At 40.1% G+C, this 12195-nt stretch overlaps 1 protein-coding gene across 3 annotated transcripts in view; it reads left to right on the top strand.

Moving 5' to 3' along the window:
* Window positions 1-12195, top strand: part of PSD3 (pleckstrin and Sec7 domain containing 3) — a 565935-nt gene that overhangs the window by 456367 nt on the left and 97373 nt on the right. For all 3 annotated transcript variants that reach the window (XM_027122996.1, XM_027122997.1, XM_027122998.1), the window contains one exon: window positions 4718-4911. In XM_027122996.1, coding sequence (XP_026978797.1) covers window positions 4718-4911 — 194 coding nt within the window. The remainder of the gene's footprint in view (window positions 1-4717; window positions 4912-12195) is intronic.

Below are 12195 nucleotides of genomic sequence, written 5' to 3' on the forward strand. Positions count from 1 at the left end.
CAGACACATAAGTCAGTGGAACCCAATAGCCCAGAAATTAACTCACACAAGTCAGCTAAGAATGTACAAGAGAAAGAATTGTCCCTTCACTAAATGGTGTTAGGAAAATTGATAATCTACATGCGAAAGAACAAAAGTGGACCTCATCTTACACCAAACACAAAAATCAACTCAAAATGTATTAAAGCCTTGAACATAAGACCTGAAACTATAAAACTAGAAGAAAACATAGGGAGGAAACTTCTTGACATTGTCTTGACAGTGATTTTTTTGATTCGGCAGCAAAAGCAAAAGTGGGTCTAAGTTAAACTAAAAAGCTCTGCACAGAAAAGGAAACCGTCAACAAAATGAAAAGGCAACTATGGAGTAAGAGAAAATTTTTGCAAATCCTATATCTGACAGGGGGTTGATATCCAAAATATACAGTGAATTCCCACAGTTCATTAGCATAAAATCAAATAACTCAGTTTAAAAATTTGGAAAGGACCTAAGTAGACATTTTTTTCTAAAGAGACATAAAAGAGGTCAACAGGTATATGAAAAGGTGGTCAACATCACAAAACATGGAAATGCAAATCAAAACCACCTGAGATATCACCTCATACCTGTTAGGATGTCTATTATCAAAGAGAGAAGAGGTTACAAATGCTGGCAAGGATGTGAAGAAAAGGGAACCCTGGTGCACTGTTGGTGGAAATGTAGAGTGGTACAGCCACTATGCAAAACATTATGGATGTTCCTCAAAAACTTAAAAATAGAGCTACCATATGTTCCAGCGATCCTACTTTTGAATATATAGCCAAAGAAAAGAAATAATTATTTCAGAGATATCTGTACTCCTATGTTCAGAGCAGCATCATTTACAATAGCCAAATATGGAAACAGCCTAAAGTCCATCTGTGGATGAATGGATAAAGAAGATATGATACACACACACACACACACACACACACACACACACACACACACGCACACACACACACACACACACTGGTATACTATGCAGCCCTAAAATAAGAAAGAAATCCTGTCATTTTTGATAACATGGATGAACCTGGAGGGCATTATGCTAAGTGAAATAAATCAGATAAAGATAAATACCATATAGAATCACTTATATGTGGATTTTTTTTAAAAAGTCTAACTTACTGAAACAGAGTAGAAAAGTGGTTGCCAGGGCATATTGTGTGGGGGAAATAGGGAGAGTTTGTTCAGAGGGTACAAACTTGCAGCTGCAAGACTAATAAGGTCTGAAGAAATAATATAAAACATGGTGACTACAGTTGATAGCAGTGCATTGTATAACTGGAATTTACTAAGAGAGAAAAACTTAAATTTCTTACCAAAAATAAATATATAAATAAATATGTGAGGTGTTGGATTTGTTAACTCAATGTTGGGGAACCTTTCATGATGTATGTGTATATCAAATCATCAGGTTGTACACTTATAATACCTTACAATAAATACATCAGTTTTACCTCAGTAAAGCTGGAGGTGTGGGGTAGGGGAAAGTAAATGCATAAATAAACTAGTATGTCCATAAAATAAAATAGTACTCAGCAATGAAAGTGAACAAACTATTGATTCTCACAACAATATGGATGAATCGTAAATATGTTTTGCCAAGTAAAATAAACCATTTATGTGACATTTTGAGAATGGCAAAACTATTGGGAAGGAAGGGAGATAGGTAGTTTCCAGGAATTGGTCAGGGAGAGGAATTGACTAAAAGAAGGCAGCAGAAGGAATTTGGGGGTGACAGAACTGTTTGATATTGTGATGGTAGATACATGATGCATTATGTATTTCCATAGAATTGTACATCTCAAGGAGTACATTTTGTGTATGTACATTTCTTAAATATCAGCCACAGTATGGGGAATGCAAGATATATTTCAGACTATGTGAAATTAATTTGTTTTCCAAATGAATTGCATAACCGTTGTTATATATAACAAACAACCCGTTGTTTACTCGGGTTGAACATATAAATAAATAAATAGATTGTAGGTAAGAAAGCCAGGTTTCTCACTGTTGAAGAAGTACAAATAAGCAAAAGGCAAAGGCTGGGATGAATTTTGTCTTGCTGGCTTGGGTTGGAGATAACAGTATGAGCTCATGGGAAGGGAGGGAGGATAGCCGGATCATACATATATATATATGCAATATCTATGTATTTCCCTAGGTGTGTCTGTTGAGAGGGCCTAGAGGCAGTGAGCACACCTAGCACCTGGATTTGGTTTCTAAATACCATTCTCCAATAAATAGAACTGGGACTCCTTGTAGAGTTGTTGCTTCCGGGGCTGAGACAAGGAAAATACAAGATGAGCTTGGAGGTAGCATCTTGTGGTACCTGAAAGAAAGGAAATACTTACAAAACAAAAAGGAAAAAGGATGAGGCATGATAAAAGGACACAGAAGCCTACTTGATAGGACTCCCAGTGACCAAAGCTGGAAAAATTTGAACAACAAATTAAATAATGGTAGTGTTTGATTACAATCCAAATAATAAATATCCATGTGTCCATACTTACAGAAGAATTCCAATGAATAATGTAGAAGGAATTAGGGAAATTTAAAAAAATCACCATTAGATCACTACAGTATAATTGTCTTAGTCAGAATACACAGATGAATGCTAAAATTAGTGGTCAGAAGTTTAAAGAGAAACAGCATATTTTCATAGTCAGAAAATATCTCCCCCAAATCATTTGCAAAGGAAAATAGTAACTTTACAGTATAGAAACTTGACAGAAACCACCTTAACCAAGTGATCCAGGTGCATCTCACTAATAATAAAACACATACCTCCTGATCTGGTGTACTGAGAGGGTGTATCACCCATGGTATCCTTCCCGAGAATGTATAACCTCAATCTAATGATGAGAAGACATCAAACAAACCTACAGAATCACTGGCTAGTACTTTCTAGCTCATGAAGGACAAGTAAAGGCTTAAAAGTTGTCACTGTCTGGAGGCGACTAAAGAGCCATGACAGCCAAGTGCACTGTGAGGTCATGGATAGGATTCTGGAAAAGAAAAAACCATTAGTGAAAAAAATGGGTGAAATCTGAATAAAGTCTGAAGTTTACTTCTTAGTATTGTATTGTTAATTTCTTAATTTTGACACTTTTATTATGGTTCTATAAGGTGTTAACATTGGGGGTAATTTCCTGGCAGTCCAGTGGTTAGTACTCTGCACTTCCACTGCAGGGGGCCCGGGTTTGATCGGAACTAAGATCCCACATGCCACGTGACATGGCCAAAAGAAAATAAAAGTTGTTTACATTGGGGAAACTGGATGATGAGCATAAGGGGACTCTGTACTATCTTTGCAAATCCAAAATTATCTAGAAATAAAATTAAAAATAAGGTATAGTTGCCTGAGTTCAGTGTTATTTTCATATATCTCACAATTATTTATAAAATACCAATGGGGAGAAATGTCTGTTTTACTCTGATAACCAAATAAACACTTTTTTTTTTTTTTTTTTTTTGTGGTACGCGGGCCTCTCACTGTGGTGGCCTCTCCCGTTGCGGAGCCCAGGCTCCGGACACGCAGGCTCAGCGGCCATGGCTCACGAGCCCAGCCTCTCCATGGCATGTGGGATCTTCCCGGACCGGGGCACGAACCCACGTCCCCTGCATCAGCAGACAGACTCTCAACCACTGCACCACCAGGAAAGCCCCCAAATAAACACTTTTGATGATTGTTAAGCTTTGTGGTTTATTTTAAATATATTTTGGTGGTGGTTATTTTGGTTGAAGTTTTATAAAAAGATTCAGTATTCAAAGCTTAATAAACAATGAAACCAGAGATGATTCAGGACATTAAAACCAGAGAACTAAGACAAATGCTCTTATTCTGGTTATGTGTTTTCCAGCAGTATATCAGAGCTTATTAGCTTTCTTCTAATCTTCCCCTCTCTTTATTAGCTGAATGTGACCACCTCCTTCATACTTCATGTACATTATAACCTCAGCGTTCAACTTTCCCTGCTTGAAGGAACGGGGATTCAAAAGGGGCTGGGCAGTTAGGGGTTTTCTCGGTCAGTGATAGGGTGCGCCAAACTTTAATGGCGATTGGAAAGCTGTAAGATGCCAAAGCACTGTGGATGGCACCCCCATCCTAACCCATTGGTAGCTTTACCTGAGGTTTTGATATTAGAGATTACCTGGTTATTTGGCAGATATAGTCCAATATTGTTTACTGGACTTAATCTGTACTTGTCGTATTCTGTATGCTTGGTACTATTCTAGGCCATGCAGAAATCAAAATCAAAATCATGATCTCTGCCAAAGAACTTGTACTTGTTTGAAAGAAGACAAACATGAAGGCTCTGTAGTAGGTGTAAAGACCAGAGGCTTTAGAGTTTTGCAGTCATATCCTCACTGTCTCTTCCTTTAATTCCTAGGTCTGTGCTCTGGCATATTTATTTAAACTTTGAGTCTCTTTCCTTACCTGTGGTATAGGATACTAATATCAGTCTTACAAGACTGTCATGGTCATAAATACCTGGCACACAGGAGATGTTTAGTGAACCGCAGTTATTCTTATCATGGTCGTTGTTATTAAGACTGATAGACCATTAGAAAATATGATAGTTTATTACACCAAATAACTCTGTTCATTGAATATTGTGTTACTCACAGTGTTCACATTGAATATTGTGTTACTCAACCTGTGTGTTCAATCTTTGTTTTATCCTTTTAGAGATGATGAAGAGAAAAAAAAGTCTCCGTCAGAAGGTACTGATGAGAAGGCTAATGGAACACATCCAAAGACCATCAGCCGTATTGGGAGTACTACCAACCCATTCTTGGACATTCCTCACGACCCAAATGCTGCTGTGTACAAAAGTGGTTTCTTGGCTCGGAAAATCCATGCAGATATGGATGGAAAGAAGAGTAAGCATCATTTGTTGACATTTTCTATTTCATTTATTTCGTCTTTAAGATAGGCTCAAAATTTAAAGTGAATTTATCTGAAGTAAAGTGAAGGGATAAAGAAAAATTGTATTATGTTTATTTAGAAAAGTATTATTGAAATTTGGTAAAGCCTCTAACCCTAAATCTGAAAACCATTATGCACCTTATCTTCTGCAAGTAGAATTATAGAACTTCAGAACTGGAAGATTTCTTACAGACCATTTGTTTCTAACCTCTTATTCATTTATTTATTCTCACCTTCAACAAATAGTTTTTAGTACCTGCTATGTGCTAGGCATCAAAAATACAGTAGTATATAGAATGGACAAGGGCCCTGTCTTCATGGAGTTTACATTTTCTGGTGGTTGAAGGAAAGGTTGGATTTATAGCACATAGAATGATAAATAGTGTGAGATCCTTGAGACAAAGCAGGGAGGGTTAGAATTGAGATCCAAGCACACGTGGAATGCTGACTTCTGTGGAAGATGGACGGGTGCAGTGTAGGTGAGTGTAGTGTGCTTCGTCCTAGGAAATGGAAGGAGGCCCATGTGACAGGATTATCTACTGACACATGATGTTGGAAGTTTGAGTGGAATGGAGTCTGTTTCTATGTTTAGAATAGCCCTTGCAGAGTATGAAATAGCAATTGTATATAGTTGGATAGACTAAGATAGCTGTTAATGCATGAATTAACAGCTTTCATGCAGAATTAATGCAGAATTAGGCTATAGCTCTAGATTATTTCTATCCACCTCCAGACACAGACATGCAGTGCTGGGATGGACAGTCCTGCTGTTTCCTCCTGTGCTGGGCCCTTTTTTCTTAATGTATTAGCATATTCTATTAGGGTACAATCAAGAGAAACGTTGTAACAGTGTAGCTTTACACTGACTTACAATGCTGAGCAAGCCTTGCTGTCCCCAGTTCTGTAGGAGCACCCCACCGTGTTTCTGGGCAGTCTGTACACTAGCCCGCTAGGCTATGTCATTTTCTCTGTCAGCACTCCAGTGGCTGCAAGGGACAGTGAGTCTAACAGCTTAGGAGAAAAGGGCAAGGAGACGCCTCAAGATGAAGAATTGTCTCCAGGACATTTTCTGCATTTCTTTCTCTTTATTGTTTTTGCATATCATATTTATTCTTTTTTTATTGAGGTATAATTGATTTACAATATTTTATTAGTCTCAGGTGTACAACATAATGATTCAAAGATTTTATAGATTACACTCCATGTATGTCAATAGTTATTATGAAATATTGGCTGTAATTCCCTGTGCTGTACAGTATATCCTTGTAGCTTGTTTATTTTATACATAGTAGTTTGGATCCCTTAATTCCCCACCCCTATTTTGCCTCTCCCCCTTTCCCTCTCCCCACAGTAAACACTAGTTTGTTCTCTATATCTGTGAGTCTGTTTCTTTTTTGTAATATTCATTCATTTGTTTTATTTTTTAGAGTCCACATATAAGTGATGAAACACAGTATTTGTCTTTCTCTGTCTTGACTTACTTCACTAAGCATAATACCCTCCAGGTCCATTCATGTTGCTGCAAATGGCAGAATTTCATTCTTTTTTATGGCTGAGTAATATTCCATTGTGTGTGTTTACATTTATATATATCACATCTTCTTTATCCATTTATCTGTTGATGGACATCTAGGTTGCTTCCATATCTTGGCTGAAAAGTTAGCTGATAGCCTTATGGGAGCTCCTTTGTAAGTAACTTGTTGCTTTTCCCTTGTTGCTTTTAATATTCTGTCTTTATTTTTAATTTTTGCCATTTTAATTACAGTGTGTTGGTGTGGTCCTTTTTGGGTTTCAGACTCTCTGTGGATTTTCAACCAAGAAGTCTATTTAACCTTTCCCAGGTTAGGGAAGTTTTCAGCTATTATATATTCAAATATTTTGTCTTCCACTTTCTCTCTTCTCCTTCTGGTACTCCTATAAGGTGAATGTTAGTATATTTGATGTTGTCCCAGAGGTTTCTTGAACTGTCCTCATTTCTTTTTATTCTTTTTTCTTGTTTTGCTCAGCAGCAGCGATTCCCACTGCTCTGTCTTCCAGCTCGCTCATCCGTTCCTCTGTATCATTTAATCTACTGTTGATTCCTTCTAGTGTATTTTTTCATTTCAGTTAGTGTATTCTTTATCTCTGTTTGGTTGTTCTTTATGGTTTCTAACTCTTTATTAAAAACTTCTAATTTCTCACTCTGTTCATCCATTCTTCTCCCAAGTTCTTTGATCATCTTTACAATCATTACCCTGAACTCTTTCTCAGGTAGGTTGCCTGTCTCCACTTTGCTTAGTTCTCCTTCTGGGGTTTTATCTTGTTCCTTTCTTTGGAATATGTTCCTCTGTCACCTCATTTTGCCTTATTTGCTGGTTTCATTTCTGTGTATGTAAGTTGGTTACATTTCCTGACCTTGGAGAAGTGGCCTTCTGTAGGAGACATCCTGTGTATGCTGGCAGCACACTCCCCTCGGTCACCAGGGCTGGATGCTCTAGGGGTGCCCCCTCTGTGGACTGTGGGTCCCCCTGTTGTGGTAGGCTGACAGGTGTGGGCAGTCTCATAGGCATGGCTGGCCCCTGGTCTGGTTGCTGGCCAGGCCCTCCTTGTGTAGAGGTTGCTGGTCATTGGTTGGTAGGCCTGAGTCACAAGGTGGCTGGCAGCCTCACTCCTGGTGAGCCCCAGAGCTTGTGCTGGCCCACTGGTGGTCAGAGCCAGGTCCTGGGGTCTAGCTGCAGGACCCAGGGGTGCCAGAGCTGGTGTCGGACTGCTGGTGAGTGGGGCTGGACCCTGGGGCAGCTGGCTGAGGGGCCCAGTGTGTCTCAGAGCTGGTGTTGGCCTGAAGGTAGGTAGGGCCATGGCCCAGCTGGTGTGTGGGCTGGGTCTGTAGGCTCCAGGGCTGAGGTTTTCCTTGGGCATGTCTCTGCCTGCTGGTGGGTGATGCTGGTCCCAAGGCTAGAGCAGGCTCACTGGTGGATGGGGTCAAGGTCCAGGAGATTCTGGGGCTGGTGCCTGTTCACTGGTGTGTGGAGCTGAGTCATGGGGTCTTTGGCTGCAGGGCCCTGGGGTTCCCAGGTCTAGTGCCTATGTACTGATGTGTGTGGCCGGGTCCTGGACCCTCTGGTGGACAAGGCCGTGTCCAGGGGCAGCTGTGGGCTCGAGGGTCTTAAGGCAGCCTGTCTGCTGGTGGGTGGGACTGTGTCCCCACCTAGTTAGTTGCTTGGCCTGAGGTGTCCCCATACTGGTTCCTTCAGGTTGGTGGGTAGAGGTGGGGCTGGGTCCTGAGGCTAGTAAGTTAGAAGGAGGATTCCAAGAGGTGCTCGCTAGACCAGCATCCACATGGTAGAACGAGCTCCCCAAATAGCTGCTGCCAGTGTCTGTGTCCCCAAGGTGAGCTGCAGTTGCCTCCTGCCTCTCTGAGGGGCTCTCTAAGATCAGCAGGAGGGTCTAACCCTGGCCCCTTTCAAATTACTGCTTCTGTCTTGGGTCCCAGAGCATGTGAGACTCTGTGTGTGCCCTTTAAGAGTGAGGTCTCTTTCCCACAGCCCTCTGGGCAATCTCCTGAAAGTCAGCCCCACTGGCCTTCAAAGCTAAATATTCTGGGGGCTCATCTTCCCAACGCAGGACCCCTGAGCTTGGGAGCCAGATGTGGGGCACGGACCCCTCACTCCATGGGGAGAACCTCTGCAGTTGTAACTATTCTCCCGTTCGTGGGTTGCCCACCCCAGGGTGTGGTCTTGGCTGTACTGCGACTCCGCCCTCAAACCCATCTCACTGTGGTCCGTTCATTATGTCTTTAGTTGTAGAAGATCTCTTTTGATAGGTTCTGGTCTTTTTCGTAAGTGGTTGTAATTTTGTGTGTCTGTGGGAGGAGGTGAGCTCAGGGGCTTCCTGCTTTGCACTTGTGGGAACCCCACTCAGCTTTATTCTTTGGAAGGGGAGGCTTTCATGTGGCTGGATGCGTGATTACTAGCAGCACGGCAGAGCATGTGTTCAGTTCTGTCTCCTGACCTCCACTGTAGTGTATTCTGTGGCACGACTGTGACCTGTGTGACTGACACCCACGTGGTTGCTCTGGTGAGAGGAGAGTTCCCTCCAGCAGGGGTGAGATACAGTTCTCGGAGAAAGGGTGATCTTCTTGGTAGACAGAGCCAGCGACGTTCATCTCTTTGTCCCCAGCACACACACACCCCCTTTCTCCATACATTGAGTTCAAACAGTGCTTTTGCCCAACATGGCACAGTTTCCCATCTCTAACCACAGATCTCCTCACCTCTGTCCCGTGTGTCTAGCTGTGGCTCCCGTCTCCAAGGCTGGTTGGTGTCCATTCTCTTCAGGTAGGGATGTAACTTAACTCTACAGGCTAACTGAAAAATACAGAATATCTGACATACTTCATATAAAGTACTAGAGGCAAAAAACAGAATAACTGCAGTTTAAAATGCCAGTTCTAGAAAAGGCAAAAGAGGCAGCAGAACAGCTGTCACTGATTCAATGTCTGTTGCTACATCAAGCAGGATGGGCTGACCACGCTAATGTACTTGAGCGTCTTTTCACTGAGTCACTTCCCTGGGTAACTTATTCCAGAGCATCCCCAGGTTCAACCTGTTGACATTTGCTTTGTCCATGTTTTCCTGGGCCACCTCTGAGAATTTTTGGAGAGAATCCCCCTGCTGGAAGCTCTGATCGCTTAGCAGCCCTATGAGTAGGAGCACAGGCCCAAACCATCGCAGTCCCCTTGCACCAGGCCAGAGGTTTTCCTGCCAGTAAAACTCCTTTAAAAGCCTTAGTTATCCCCTTTGAGAACTTCTGGCTGGTTAGGGCAGTTTTAAGTGTCACAGGGCTTTTTTTCTGTTTAGCAGCTTAAGAAGTTCTGCCTGTTACCTGCCTCTGCTTCAGTCTCTATTTCTGTTCCTGCTTCAGAACGCAAAATAGGTGGGAAAACAGATGGATCAGGTAAGATGGGGCTAATTGGGCCCAGTCTCCAGACTTCACTCCAGCTGGTTGCTTTATCACGGAGGGCTTCTTCACTTCTGCCTTTGAGAGAGGGTTTTGGGGAGGAGTCTTGAAGTTTCATCCTTTAATTCCTCAGGCTCTTCCTAGATATTCCCATTTCAGTTTTTCATGGTTTTTAAAATCACATAAGTATGGGCAGATAATCCAACTTTTTCAGTAGAAAGTGCATAGTTTCTAATGATAATTTACATACACTAAAATTTACCAATTTAAATTACATAGTTTGAGTTCTGAAAAATGAATACAGTTTTGTGACTACCATCGCTATCAAGATACATAACATTTCCATTACCTGAAAAAGGTCTTGCTGTTAATTCCTTCCACCTTTACTCCCAGCCCATGGCAACCACTTATCTGTCCTTGGGCACTGAGCTTTTTCTTTTCTATAATTTCAATAAATCGAATCATGCATATTTTTTTGTGCTTGGCTTCTTTCACTTGGAAGTGTTCTTTGCAGATTCATCCATATTGTGTGCTGCGTTAGTTTGTAGTTTGTCTCCTTTTATTGCTGAGTAGTATATTCATTCCATTGTTTGAATATCTTACAGTTTACACATACACCAGCTGGGCATTTGTGTTGTTTTCAGTTTGGGGCTATTATAAATAAACCTGCTTTGGATATTCTCAAACAAGTCTTTGCATGTACATATGTTTTCATCTCTTTTCAGAAGGTACCTAAGAGTGAAGGAGTGAGCTTGCTGGGATGTGTACTAAGTATATGTTTAACTTTATAAAAAACTTCCAAACTGTTTTCTAAAGTGTCTGTAATGTTTTGCATTTCTGCCACCTGTGCATGTTACGTCCTCTTGAAAAAATGATCCCTTTGTCATGAAATGACCTTCCTCATTCCTGGTCACATTCCTTATTTTGAAATCTACTTTGTCTAATATTAATATAGTAACTCTACCTTTCCTTTCAGTTTTTGCTAGAAATTTTTTCTAGCTTTTTAATCTTATTCTGTGATCTTGTCTTTAAAATTGTTTTCTACAGCATACTTGTGGGTCTTTTCAACCAACAATCTTTTGATTGGAGTGTTTATACCATTTATATTTATAGTAATTACTGATATACTTGACTTTATAGTAATTTATAGTAATTACTGATATAGTTGACTTTAATTCTGCCATCTTGCTCTTTGATACTTACTCCATACTTACTTTGATACTTACTTGCTCTTTTTACTTACTCCATCTTTTATTTTTTCCTCTTTTCCTGACTTGTTTGGGCTTGTGTGTGTTTTGTGGCATCGGGGGGTTCGGTCTTTCTTCACTGTTGGCATATTAGCTGTACCTCTTTGTTTAATCATTATAATGAGTGCTGGAGGGTTTACAGTATAGTCTTTAACTTGTCACAGTCTGCCTTCAAATTTTACCACTTCATGTGTAGTTTGGAATCTTTATAACAGGTTACTGTGCTATTGTCATACATTTTAATTATGTATATAAAACTCATACTCCATTGTTATATTTTTCCTTTAAACAGAAAGGTATTCTTTACTTTTACTCACATATTGACCATTCCTGGTGTACTGGGTTCCTTTTTGCAGTTTCACATTTCTATTTAGTATCTTTTTTTTCTGCCCAAACAATTTCTTTCAGTATGTCTTATAGTAAACTGCTGGTGAGAAATGTTCTCATGTTTTATTGTTTTTAAAATGATATTAAGGCTGCACCTTAATTTTAGGAATTTATGTTCACTTGTATGTAATTCCTTGTCAGTGTTTTCTTTTTTGTTCAGTAATTTTAAAATGTTGTTCTGTTGTTCTCTACCCTGCGTGGTTTCAGACAAAGGGTCTGCTATCATTTTCTGTTCCTCTGTAACTAGTGTGGGTTTCTCCCCCTCTTGCCACTCTCAAGATTTTTCTCTTTATATTTGATTTTAAGCATTTTTATTATGAGGTGCCTTACTTTATGTTTTCCTTGTCTTTTTTTTTTTTTTTTTGAAGTTCTTGGATTCATTGGTTTACATTTTTTACTAAGTCTGGAAATTTTTCAGCCATCATTTTTATAGCACCCACCCCTCTTCCTGGGACTCTAGTTTCCTGTATGTTAGACTGTATTACACAAAACGTTCGTTGAGACTCTGCTCAATTTTTTTCCTACTCTTTTTTTGTTTTTTTCAGTACTTTAATAATTTTTGTTGCTATATCTTCAAGTTTACTACAGTATTTTTATTCCATATATAGTATTTTTATCTTAGAAACTGCAATGTGAAACTTTTATATCCTTCATTTCTCTCCTTAT

The sequence above is a fragment of the Aethalodelphis obliquidens genome, unplaced genomic scaffold (genome assembly GCF_003676395.1).
Source record: "Aethalodelphis obliquidens isolate GAN/ISIS:26980383/991018 unplaced genomic scaffold, ASM367639v1 scaffold25, whole genome shotgun sequence".
Taxonomy (NCBI): domain Eukaryota; kingdom Metazoa; phylum Chordata; class Mammalia; order Artiodactyla; family Delphinidae; genus Aethalodelphis; species Aethalodelphis obliquidens.